Source organism: Gambusia affinis, linkage group LG07, assembly GCF_019740435.1.
Source record: "Gambusia affinis linkage group LG07, SWU_Gaff_1.0, whole genome shotgun sequence".
Lineage (NCBI taxonomy): Eukaryota > Metazoa > Chordata > Actinopteri > Cyprinodontiformes > Poeciliidae > Gambusia > Gambusia affinis.
Window position 1 is genome coordinate 19,477,653 of NC_057874.1, and position 13,870 is coordinate 19,491,522.

At 36.0% G+C, this 13,870-nt stretch overlaps 2 protein-coding genes across 2 annotated transcripts in view; both read right to left on the reverse strand.

Annotated features, from left to right (window-relative positions):
• Window positions 1-1,769, reverse strand: part of trim62.1 (tripartite motif containing 62, tandem duplicate 1) — a 43,383-nt gene extending 41,614 nt beyond the window's left edge. Inside the window, exon 1 of the mRNA XM_044121911.1 lies at window positions 1,700-1,769. The gene's annotated coding sequence lies outside the window, so the exon portion shown is untranslated. The remainder of the gene's footprint in view (window positions 1-1,699) is intronic.
• A 1,747-nt stretch (window positions 1,770-3,516) lies between these two features.
• Window positions 3,517-13,261, reverse strand: tnfrsf1b (tumor necrosis factor receptor superfamily, member 1B). Its single transcript, XM_044121873.1, has 9 exons — window positions 13,058-13,261; window positions 12,743-12,910; window positions 10,381-10,486; window positions 7,065-7,190; window positions 6,794-6,952; window positions 6,476-6,676; window positions 6,284-6,373; window positions 6,078-6,136; window positions 3,517-4,277 (listed from the first exon to the last, which is right to left on the reverse strand). The coding sequence occupies exons 1-9, from the start codon at window positions 13,112-13,114 to the stop codon at window positions 3,753-3,755; spliced, it is 1,491 nt and encodes a 496-aa protein (XP_043977808.1). The 5' UTR covers window positions 13,115-13,261; the 3' UTR covers window positions 3,517-3,752.
• Between the last annotated feature and the right edge of the window lie 609 nt (window positions 13,262-13,870).

Genomic DNA, 13,870 nt, shown 5'->3' on the forward strand with positions numbered 1-13,870 from the left:
TATTTAGGAGTAACACATTAACCAAATGGACTTTGGTAAGAACTCATTAAACATTAAGTAAGAGTTGAACCAACAGCAATTAGTCTAACATTAACTATAAAATAAAAATAAAAAATAAAAATCTTCCAGCTTCTAAGGGTCAATACCTCGTTTTCATTGTTGATGCTTTGACAAGTATTCCTAACCTTTGAACTTTTTCATATCCCAACCACAGACAATGTGTAGTGTTGACATGATTTATGGAAGTAAAAATATTCATGGTTTTAACAATATTTTAAAACTGCAGCATGCATTTCTATTCTTCTGAGTCAATGAATTTATATATTCAATTACAAACAGCTGTCAGCCCATGTTAAATATTTTCTTCATTTTTCTTTGCAAAATATCTCAAGCTCAGCCATATTTATTGGCAGAGCATCTGTGAACATCAATTTTCAGGCCTTGGCACAGACTTTAACTAGACCAGTCTAACACACGGATATACTTTGAAGTCAAAGCATTGATGTCACTGTAGTTGTGAATGTATGTTTTAAGTCACTGTCCTGCTGGCAAGTGAGCATCCACCTTATTTTAAAGTCTCTTACAGCCTTCAACAGAATTTTGTCCAGGATTGTTTAGTATTTTATCAAGCTTCCTTCAAACAAACTCAGACCAGAGAACGACTTATGTTGCTGCTTGTTCAGTAATGTTTTATTTTCCTTTTTTAGAGTTGCTTTTGAACCAAAATGCATGGCACACTGACCAACATATTTGTCGTTTGTTGACAATGGCTCTTGACACAAATATAATATCGGTTATTGGTTTTCACAGCTATTCACTAGATGATCTAGATTTATGTTTTGCTGTACAAATGAACCTGATTGATTGGAAAACAGATGTTTTTTCACACAGGTTGACTCCAATCACCAGTTAGCTGATTAGTGGAGGCAGCTGGTTGACTTTATTTAGGGCTGCCATAATAAAAGGAGCTGAATACAAATACACCAATAGTTTAAAGAAGCTATTGGTCTTTTCTGACTGACAACTGTTACTGTAAATATTGCAGCATTATTTATAGCTCAACAATGCACATAATCCAGGTGGATATCATCTACTCGGCGCTTATAACATAAAACCGCAGTTGGTTTCACTTTGACAGCTTCCCCCTTTACCTGCGTGAACACCTGGAAATGTCGAAGCTTCCAAGGAAATGCCTTTTCATTTTGCTAAATCACTTTCCAGATTCGGGTATTTCCCCACGTCTCTTTTATCCCTAACCTCAACAAACAACCTCCCAGGCGACCAACAGGCAAACACCTGCAGCCCTGTCCTCTGTTGCTGTCGACCTCCTTCCCCGGTGTTGAGGAGCTTTCATTTTATTTTCCAAATCAGGAGAGTTTTAAACAGCCTGGAGCAGCTTCCTTCATTCTGACAATCATTTAAAAACTACACCGAGTTTGACACGTGCTGTAAAGTCGTGGCACATGCTTTATTTAACTAGCTTGACTCGACACCTAGCTGGATTTGTAAACACAACAGACAAGGCACAACAACAAAAAAAGCCACAACAGGAGGATGAATGACACAATAAAAGGCGGAGCATTAATTAATTTAACCTGCTTATTAACAGTAAATAATATCACTTAAACATAAACGGTGGGAACTTATCTCAATGTGACATTTTCCACAACAAAAATGAATAAAAGCGGAGGAAACGAACCTTAACCTACCGACCTCTCTGCGGCGACATCAGCGGCTTCAATGCGAGTGTCTTTTCAGGAAGAACACCGACACACATCGGCAACAGACGAAACCAACTGGCCCACACAAAGAGGGGTGTTCAGAGGGGATTAAACATTATGATGTTTCCATTATTAACGTCATTCAACCTACAGTAAAACAACCCGAGATACTCAGATGACCACCGTCATTTTAAAGGAATCAAAATAATTTAGACTCTTTGATAGAGCAGTTAAAATTTAACCGTTGACCCCCGATTTCTAAAATGAAGTGACCCACACTTCCTTTCTCCTGTTCACCTGCTGTTAGCAGTTTACCTTTACGAGAAGAAACACCAGAACACATAAAGAAAAACCGAAACAATTCATTAAATGGTCTGAATTACATTTTAGTCGACATAAATAAAGAGACTGTCACAACTCCGTAAAAGCGTTTTCATGAATCGAATGAGGGATATTTGGTCAGTGGCTGCAGTGCTCGTCTTCCACCAGCAGGTGTCAGCAGTGTCTGTAGAAATCACAGTCAATTCAGTTAAGAGGCTTTAAATATGGCTGGCAGACATGAGTCGATATGAAGTATTTTTATAGGAAACTGTCATAAATACATTAAACATTTTCGAAAAAATAATATTTCTATAAATAAATACCCAAATTAATAATTAAGTTAAAAAAAGACATGTTTTTTGTAAATATTATAAATATTTTCTATTTAACTATGAACTGCTTTCATGAACTAATTTTCATCAAAATTGCATCACTTGATTGCTTAATACGCACAGCACTTTAAGTGCAAACTAAACATATGTACTATTGTTTTAGCTATTTTAATATCTAAACAAATAATTACAGCTGCATTAATTTATTTAATCGATTTTAATTTGTAGTTATTAATTTTTAAATAGTTTTTATTATGCCTTTAATTATGGGGCACTTTTAGACACATAGTTGAAGATAATTTATGTTTTAAGGAAAGAAGAATACCATATTAAGTTCAAATACTTTTAAAAATGTAACAAAGTATACTATTGAAAATTATACTGTTTGAAATACAGTTGTTCTAAAATTGCTGAATTTAGGTCTGATGATATTCAAACATTCTTTACATATATTATGCTATATATGTGTGAACATGTATTCAAAGTATTGCACTTGGCAAAATTATTCACACCATTTGCAATTTTTCCCATTGTTTCATGTTACAACTACAAACTTCAATATATTGTACTGGGATTAAATATGATAAAACCAACACAAATGTGCATAACTCTCAAGAGGCAGAAATATACATACATACATATATATATATATATATATATATATATATATATATATATATATATATATATATATATATATATATATATATATATATATATATATATATACATACATATATATATATATATATATATATATATTTACATGCTTTTGGGTATGTTTCAGCTAGCATTTGCACATGTAGAGACTGGAAAGTATTGCTACTTCTTTGCATAACTGAAGTTGAAGCTTGGTGAGATTGAATGGAGCACTGATTTTCAAATTATTCTAAATCTGAACATTAACTTGGCAATCTTAATGCTGAGTTTTACAAGGGATAAAGAGAGAATCAGCATAAATGTTATTTCTTCTGCTCTGTTTTCTGTTTGGCATCTTCTAGCCTAAAATGCAGAAAAATATGAAGAGCTGGAAAGATTTAAACCATGTTTCATCACAAACTCTTCATTCTTTTATGCCGGGTCTTAAATAAATAAATAAACTCCAATTGTGCTAGGCAAGAAATATGTAAGAACTCTGAAACTCACTTGAATACCCTTTTATTTTATGTCCACTGTACAAATCAGAAATATATGTAAAAAAAAAAACGTTAAATAAATCTATATTTAGAACATTTATGTACAACAACAAACAATATATACACATACCCATAAAGTAACAGCTGAAGACAAAACAAAGCATTGGGTTTTTGCTGCACATTCCTTCAGTCAAAGCTTTTTACAGTAATGTTAAAAAAATGTTCAGAAGGGAGAGGAGTTTTCATGTGCAATAGCTGGGACTCTCCTCGACTGACATAAACGACAGTTTGCCTGCCTCTTGCTGAGGAGAGCTGACGGACTCCTCTTCCTGTCCTAAGGGAAGTTGATGCTCCACTTGGTTACAGTCTGTCGGCTGAAAAGATGGCGTCCCACAGGAACCATTTCCTATGTGCAAAGTGATGTTGACGTTGACGTGGGGACTGTTCGTTACGGGGCTGACAATCTGTGGGCTGGTGGGCTGAGAGGAGCTCTGTGTGCTGATGCTGCGTTGAGGAGCGACGGGGTCCGGGAAGGACTGTAAGGTCATGGGCTCCGACAGGAGAGACGCTGCATTGTCAAGACCTAAAGTTGGTTGTAGAAGCCTGAGAGACTCGTAGCTGCTCAAACCATCTGCCCTGGTTGAAGTTTCGGTATCGCTGCTGCTCACACTTTGGTCACTGGTGACTTCCCCTTTCTCCAGCAGAAACATTTGCTCTGGTGAGGTAAGTTCGGATGAAATCATCTGAGAAAGGTTGGTGTGACCGTTCTAGTGACGAAACAAATCGAGAGTCAGTGTTTTTATATCGTCACAAGCATGATGCATGCAGCTAACTTGAGGCTAATTTGATTTTTAAGTTAGATTAAAAACATACATGAAGTCTAGCTTTTATATCTGCTACAGTTTGAGCAAAAAAAACCAAAAACCAATTCTTCTTCTTTCACATTTTTTCCCTTATGATAAATAGGTTTAAATAGTCTGACTTTTACAGTAATATGACCTCACACTTGAATAATTCATCCAATCCAATCATTTACTCAGTGGTGAAAAAAAACACAATCACATGTTGAATTCTTATGAAATGAAAATTTTAAGTTCACCAGATTATCTAGAAAACATTTAATTAAGAAACAATGAGTCTTAATTCCCTTGGTTATAAATATTATGTGACACATAGTCTCATTTATGTAAGCCACTGACCACAAGGCTGAAGGAGGAACTAAGTCTGTTTAGTCACCACACACACACATAGAGAGCAGGACCTTAACACAGATAATAAATCTCTCTAAAGCTCACTGTTGGAGAACTGCAGGAAAGTTCAAAACAATCCTTAATTGATTTCTATTCAACTTCTTCAGTGTGAGTTAGTTTCAAAAAAACATTTCAAGAAGGTCAAAGGAAAAATATGAAGGAAAATACATATAAATTTATATAGAACGTTTTCCCAGAGGAGCTGAAGCTACTATAGCAGTCTGCTGCATTTAAATAAAATCTCAGTGTTTTAAAGTAGCTTAAATAACATAAAAATAACAGAAATATTACTAAAAAGAACCAAACGTTTCGTAAATATTTGATGGAAAAATAAAATTATTGAATCACAACAGATTGCAGGGGATCTGCAACCTTCAGCATTCAAAAACCCATTTTTACCTTCAGTCCAGCTAAATAAAACAAGTTTTACATCATGTAACACCTGTGGCTGTCAAAAGACTCATGTTATCAAAAGGTCGTGTAACTTACACAACCTTTTGATAAAGTGAGTCTTTTGACCTTCGACAATGGTCCAAAGATGAAAAAAAAAAATTATAATAATACTTTTAAATATAGATATAAAAATAAATGCAGCTTTCAGTAGTTTTTTTTTTGTATAACTTAATTGAATTTTCGCAAGAGCATGACACTAAAAGTATCAACAGCCTTCTTATGTCTAATTATCTTGTCAAAAACAATGTTTTTCTTTTGCCATTTATTTATTTATTTATTTTACAGGTTTTGTTTTTCTGTATTTTAAAACCTACAAAAATAAAAATTAAATTGTGGGTCTTTAAAATAAATTTCCTAAAGTAGATTTATACCAAAAAAAAAAAAAAATTACATTTGTGGCTCTAAATGAGTTTTATTTAGCTGGACTGAGGACAGAAATGACTCGTTGAATGGTAAAGGTTGCAAATCCCTGTAATATAGGAAATGTATTATTTTTAAAGAACCACCATTTTAATTTTATTCAGAGGTTTTAAAATACAAATGTAACTTTTACACGGGATGTTGATACTGGAATAGAAAAGCACATGTTTTCAACTTAATGACAAGATAATTAGATATAAGAATTGATACTTTTAGAGTCACTCTGTTGTGAAAATTCAGTTACATTATTCAAATAAAAAGCTGTAAAATTGCAAAAAGCTCCGCTTGTTTTTATACCCATATTTAAAAGTATTAGTTGTTTTTTTCATCATCTTCAGACAAAGTTATTAAGAGCCATTGTGGAAGGTCCAAAGAGCTGCAGGTTGCAGACCCCTGGTATATTGAAAGAAAGGCATGCTGGGAATGTACAGAGACAAAACTCACCTGTTCTGCTGCCTCACAGTTTCCATTTGCATCTACTTTAGGTGAAAAGTGTCCAGAATCTGGGAAAACAGGAAAGAAAAGACATTCAGTGTGATTATGACCAGAACAGATTCAGTTAAAGAATTAAATAACAGTGACTATTTCTGTTCAGTAATTTGGGTTAAAAGTCTACCGTCCATCATTAAGACTGGTATGGGTGATGTTACCTCTAGTTTTCTTTCGTTTGTAAAGTATCAGCAGGAGGAAGACGATGATAAGAAACAAAATGAATCCAGAGGCACCAGCAATGACCGCAACTAAGCAGAAAGTGGGACACAGATACAAGTCAAGATCAGACATGAGAAACAGGCACACCGAAACACTGATCAGGCATTACAGTGAGCTTATGAAACTTGTACCCATTTCGCTGATGGGTTGTTCTGGTTTAGGGCTTTTGGGTTCCATGGTTAGGTGAGACCTGACTGGCTGCGTCATCTGCTGTGGGCCTGTTGACGTTGTGGCGTTTACTGTAACTGTAGTCATTATCGTTTGTACTGTTGTATGAAGCGGACAGGGATTGGTGGGGCATTTCTCACACTTCACATCAGAGTTCAGCGTGCCTGATATGAACACAAAACATTTCACAAGATCAGTGCATCTCATAGAAAAGTCCTTCAGCATAATTATTTATTAGATCTCTAGATGTTTAAACAATATTTTTTAAGAGTTTAATTTACCTGGCACAGAAACTCTAAATCCAGGTTTGCAAACTCTATACTGCCTACAGTCTGTGCAGAATGGATTATCAAACCCGATATCACAGAACATCCCAGATCTGCAAACACACTTGGCGTTTCTGGTTGAGGTGCAGTTCTGGTGATTCACAAGACCTTTTTCTGGTTCAGCATGAGAGAAAGTAAACATAAACCATCAGTAGGAAGTAAAACTGTGGATTGGATGAATGAATCAGGTATTGTTGCAACATAAATTCACAACACAGCTACTGACTTTCTTTGCACTTGGTGCAGGACAAGCAGTTTGGGGTGTAGTTCCAGGTCTCGATGTACTGGTCTGATCCACATGGTTCACACTCTGAGTCGAAGTTTCTAGAGCACTCTTGCCTCAGTCGTTGCCCTGTGAAAACATTCATTTAGTTACTGAACAGACAATTAAACAACATATATAGGAAAGAAATTCTGCTTGATTGAACAAAGTCAGCAGGTCGAGTCTGAATTTGGATTTTAGATTTATAATGGCAACTAGAAGAAGTCGTGTCAGAAACTTGATGTGCAAAAGATGTACTCCGTTATGGACGGCAGCAGGGCTTAAACAAACAAAACAAATGAGATTACCAAACACACTAAAGTGGGATTAAAAATTTATTAATTTTAACACTTTGAAATTATGTGGTAAACCACCATCTAAAAAGTAAAAACATAATTAAAAAACATTGAATGAATCTGACTGACTTTGTAAAACAATAATCAAAGAGAAGTTAGAGATGGGCACAAAAAGCAAAGAGAACTTTAGTTACTAGAGCTGTTGGATCAACTTTAGAAATAACTATTAACAGATTTAAACAGAAAATCATAGCTTAGCATTGCTAAGACGCAAAAACATTTGGATGTTTGATGGAGCAATTTCAGAGCAATAGGGTATTATTTTAAACAAAAGACAACCGTGACCTCGTTTGTAGCCTGGATTTAGAGTCAGCCTCAGTGACACCTCAATTTCACTGCCATCGACTGCTGGAGTTCCCCAGGGTTCAGTACCGGGGATTATTCTTTCTTCACTCGACGTTCTGCTCCTTCAACCTATCTTAAAACAAAACTGTTCTACTTTTTTTGTGATCGTGTGAGTGCCTGTAGAAAAGAACGATGGGAACTACTTAAATCAGCAAACTAAAAGTTATGATCCTGAATAAAAGATAAATCTGTCATTTTAAACTGAACAGGCAGCTGAGCTCTTGTATAAAGCCAAGTTTGTTTCAATTCAGACTTTCCTCCTTTTTTAAATTCTTCTATGATTTTGATTCATTATATCTCTTTAAGCTTGTCTTAAATGCTGCTCATTATCTCTTCCTAGAGCCTGTAAACAAGGTCATTGTTTCATTTTCATTTTTAAATCATCAATGGATTTGGTCTATAAATCATTACTGCTGAATCTCTGTCCCTTAATCAAGCCTGCAGTATTTTACATGTTGCTCTTGGTTCTTTGTTGACCTTCTGGATGAGTTGTTGGTGCAATCTTGGAGTAATTTTGGTCGGCCGGCCACTTCCGAGTAGCTTCAACGATTTTTCATGTTTTCTCTATTTGTGACTAACAGTTTTCAATGTGCTTTGCTTGAGACCCAAAGCCTTAGGAGTGGCTTTGTAACCCTTTCTAGACTCTTTCAATAAATATGCTGCTCATCTGCTCTTGAATTTTGATTTTTTTCTTAAGAAAAGATCCCGGCCATTGATGCCATCAATACATTTTATATTAAGGATCAATTGCCTTTATTTTACAACCTTTATTTTATTAGATGGATTAAAAAATACTTCAGTTGGACTTTACTCCACGGAAATCCAGTGGGATGAGCCAGATAAGAGTCTTTGTAGCGGCCTGACTCGCCAGTAATCATGGCAGAATCTTAGCAATGCTGCATGAAAATAAATGCTGCAACATTAAAGATTCTTGTCACAACGTTGTACCCACACATGAAACAGTCTACATTTTAAATCACCACAATAATTAGACGTGTAAAATGTGAGTCATTCGTTATGTGAATTGCCAAACAAAATGATAAGACACCAGCTAAAATGTGTTTGTCGAACTCACTGAACAATGAATCAGGATGTGAGGTTCACTCTGTGGTGCAAAGATAAGATTAAGAGAAACAGCGGATCGAGTTAGAGCTTGAACAGGAGCAGTGGTTGCAAAAGCCTCCAAGTCAAACTGCATTCCTCTTCCTCACAACACAAAACATTGTTAACGCCGCCGTTTTGTCGTTAGCAAAGATAAACTTCACACAAACTCTAGGCTGTTCCTTCAGGCGAATACTCTAAAGAACAAATAAATTCAAAAATAAAGAGGGAAAAAAAAAATACTTTCAGTGTGTGGAATCCCCATCGAAAGTGTGGAAGGAAGTGAAGTGTGCGGCTGTGATCTCACAGGCTCAATTCTGAACAATCTTTGCTAAATATCAAATTTACATGCCTACAAACCCTTTCCCAGAGAGATCAAAGGCAGTGCTGTTCACAAGCCATTCATTTCTGAGTAGCAAAAGAATTTGTAAAAAAGAAAGAAATCAAAATTCCCCTGGAAATTAACATCGGTTTTCTGCATTTCCTCATGATAAAGATGCATTTAGATGAAACGGCTCCCCATTTCCAATAACGATGATAATTTTACAGCTGACGTTTGTCTTCATGCTCCCAGCTGTGAAACTGAATGCTTTCAAAACCAACAGAAATGGAAACTGTGAGATCATCACTGTGCATGTTAGTTTCTTTTGAATAGAGAAAAAAATACCTACAATAAACAGCGAACACTCCGTTCTGTGACTCATCATTAATTGCAATTAACCAATTCAAAAAATTACCAGGAGAACCAGCACACTCCAAAAAAAAAAAAACTTCATAGGAGAAGAAATTTCACTCCAACATCCAAAGATGCATTACAAAGATTACTCCTTTTCTCAACAGGACTTTAATTGAGATTTACAGATAATAAACTAAGTGATGAAGCCGTTTCCATCTGAGCGGTAGTTTTTCATAACAATACGAAACCTTTCAGTTTGTTGGCAACGATCAGCAGCCATGCATGCTGTGTAGCCGCTGTGCTACTTTAAAACCACAGTGCACGAGTTTTAATACCACTTAACACTAAAAATAGGATTTTAACATTAGAAAGCGAATGCACCTCGTGGAAATGATTTGCTTAAAATTGTAAAGTTAACTGGAAGAATAAATATTCCTGTCTGAAAAATAATTTTGTTTAATTTTATCTGACTGATTTTTGAAAATGTCACTTCTGCAGATAATGAGGTACTTTTATATTATACCATATACTTTATACAAAATTTGACCAGATACGCTCTAAACTTCGATTTAGCACTTTTGCTTAGTAGGTCTTGTTCTGAAATTCGGTGGGTGCATTTCTTTCTTTTTGTTTTATTTTATTTTCTCTCACACCTTCACGCCCAAACCTTCACCACTGGGTTTCAAGAGGTGCATCATCACGCAACCTGTTATACCGTAACCTTCTTTAACAGTTATGTAAGGTGTCTGAACTTCACAAATTGCATCTGTATTTTATTTTGTGTGAAAAGTAAAGAACTTACCAGGGGGGCATTTCTTACAGCACAAGTTAATACCATCATGCAAGTATTCTGTTTTCAGATTGCGACAATTTCCATTGGAGTCAGGCTGATATGGGAGCGAGCGAACCTGTGGGAAGAAAACATAAAAATGTGTAACTTATTACTTAAGGGTGAAACAAATAAACTTTTTTTTTTACATCTTAGTACATTTGTTCACTTTGAAGCAGACTTACAGTGCTTAGAAGAATTCAAATCACATTTTTTCTGCTAAAAACTTCAGCGTTCATGTTTGATAGCCCAACACATAGTAATACATATTTGTGAAGTGGATGAAAAATTTTACACATTTTTAAAAAAAAATAATTTGCAATAAAAATCTCACAAAATCAAACGTGAGGTGCATTTGTATTCAGCTCTCCTGTGTAAGTCCTTTGAAAAACGCTCCTTGGCTCACTGAGATTGTTAGTAAATAAGAATGTCTGCCACAGACTTTCGATTGGATTTAGTTTTGTACTTTGACTAGGCCTTTCTTACATAAGAATATGCTTTGATTTAAACCATATGATTGCCTGTTGATGGTTAGCATTTAGCATGACGTCTTTTGCAGCTTCTGTTGTTTTACCAGGACTGCCATGTGTTTCGCTCCATTATTCTTCCCATCAGCTCTGAGCAGCTTTTATGTTCTTGCAGAACAAAAGAGCGTCCCCACAGCATGATACTACCACCACTAAGCCCTTACATGGTAGTTCTGGCTGTAGAAATGATGTTAAATGAACCTTGGGTCTTTTGAAGCTTCTAATATATTTACTTTTGGGAATTTTCCTGCATCCAGCTCCATCTATAAAAATTTATCAGCTTCTCCATCCCTTTATACTAAAAAGGAAAAAAAAAAATAATAATAAAATAAATAAATATTTCCCTGACTGGATTTTTTGGGTGATGTGTCGCGTTCATTTCCCTGTGCAGAACATTCTGCATACAGGCCAAAAACCTCTGTTTTTATCTCATCTGTCCAGAGTATATTCTTCCAACTTCTTCTGTCTCTCTGTACATTAAATACTGTAATGTATTTTTTCCATTATTACTTTCTTTTTGTGCTCTGCCACTTTTAAAAAGGCCAGATCACACATCTAATACTTTTCCTGCCAACCGATTCTCGCACATGACCTGTGGATCTCTGCAACTCCTTCAAAATAACAAACAGTCTATAGCTCTTGAATAAGAGTTATATTTATACTGACACTTTCCTGTTTGCTAATTATATGCCTTATGAATGCAATAGACTGCACTGTTTTTTATTTATAGGGTTCGAAAGAAAGGGGGCTGAGCGCCTACACATTCAAGATATTTATCTTGAATGCTTTACTGTGTGTGGTATTCAAGATACCACAAAAATCTCTATGCTTTACTTTGTGTAGTGCATCACAGAAAACCCCCAAAATATATTTTAAGAAGCTGTGTATTCTTTATCAGGACACAGTAAACCCTGGCCAACTGCTTGGTCAAAACAGCCTGAATTTAGTCATTTGCTAATTAGGGGAATGGATCAAGTGGCCCCCGACTAGCTCTGATATTTTAAATATAGAAGCGTGATGCACCAGAGCACCCACACCTGCGCCCACCTTTTTCTGTCCTAGTGAAGCCTGAGCTGCAAACTCAGAAGAAAAAAGGAGCCATTGTCTCAATGTCTGAGGTGCATTCCTTTCTGTGGGGAGGCTCTGCGTTTCTGCGGGAACTGCACGGATGCATAAGCTAAAACGTTATTTGGCAAGGTGAGAGGGAGCGTGGCACTGTAACTCTTCACACACCTGACATAGAGCTGTCTCACCACAGCACCAATGACAAGCAAAAGACAGAATTATGCTGACAGCAGCAGCAGCAGTTTCTGGTATTACAGGAAACAAGAGGCGTCAGTCTACAAGCCCCGGGTTTTCTTTGGTAAGTACAGGGAATTGTACCGTTTGACCAAGGACTGACGAGAAACATCATCTGCATAAATAAACACTGATAGGTTATCAGAGAACATAAAGTTATTTCCTCATGGCTCCATGCCCACAAAAGCTAAAACAAAGTAACAGCTTCCTTTTAAATGTCTGAGACAACATCATTCCAAGTAACCGAAACTAAACACTTAGTAGAGTAAGTATTTACTTACTATTGCTTATTTATTCCCACAATAATTTGTCACACTTATAAGAAAAAATAAAATCTTTATGACAACTAATGAGGTTAGATCATAGAAACACGTGTAACATAGACATCTGGGCTTTTATTTTGACGCTGGAATTACTTTCAATGACATTGACCCAACTTTTTTTGCTCAATAACTTGTGGCGGCACAGCCTGCATTTGTCCCCTCGTTACAAAGCTTGATGGAGCTTACCTTGATAGTTCGGAGAGTCAGCAGAAGCAGCAGCACCAGTATGTCCTTCATCGCTTCTCCAGAGTGAATTACAGAGCGGAGCGGAGCTTGCAGCAGGCAGCGTGTGTGTGCTGAGGGCGGGTCATCTGAGCTCAAACCATAAAGGCATTTCCTTGCACTAAGATGAATCTGGAGGGAGGAAACGAGCAGACAGACTAACCCACATTCACTGAACTGATGCGAATAACTATAATGAGGTTAGTGAGAGTACAGTGACAACTGTATGTGTGTGTGTGTGTGTGTTTCTAAGTTTGGTCTGGTGAAAACGTGTTGCACCTCGAAGTAAATTGTCCTCTCAGCAATCTGCAGCTGGTTACAGGAAAACAGCAGCATCCAAGTCTTTTCCTGGAAATTAAAGCTTCTGAATTTGATTCTGATCAGAAAAACGTTTTTAAAAAATGTTTGGCCAGAACAGAGTGCATTGACAAATACCTCAATAGCTAAGTGTTCATTAATTGTGTCAAGACATCAAAAATAGCCCAAAGTTCAGCTTCAAGGACTAAAATCAGTTAACAAAGTAATTTAACTTGTTTCCGCAAGCAGAGACAAGTTAATACTCGCTTTTTGTATTGGCAAGAGGAAAACATACACTGTACTGTGTGTCACTAGATTTCTCAGCCTGAAGAAATTATGAATTATTTGGATTTCCATGTCAAAGTGGCTGATAATTTTGCATACATTTTAAGCATGGAACCAGTAGCGCCCCCTCTTGAAAAATGTCAGCCACTCCCCCATGAATCATGTTCAGGTCATCAGGTCACATAGTTATAGACATAAATGTCAAACCCAGCAAATAAATAAATGCATAAAATTAATTAAATAAAGAAAAATATATGAATACATTTAAATCACTCCTGAAAATGATTTCCATTAAGAATTTTTTTTAAATAATACAATGGTTCTCAAACAACACTGTTGGGCCTTTGTTACTATAAAATTGGAAATCTCAGGATATTTTGTTGGATAATAGACATAATCGACATGAACCAGATCGTAATTGTGAATAAGGACAGAAATTATGGATTTTATTTTATTGTTTTTCAAATAGAAATTTGGAAAGTGTGGCTTGGATTTAACCCTGTTTCCTCT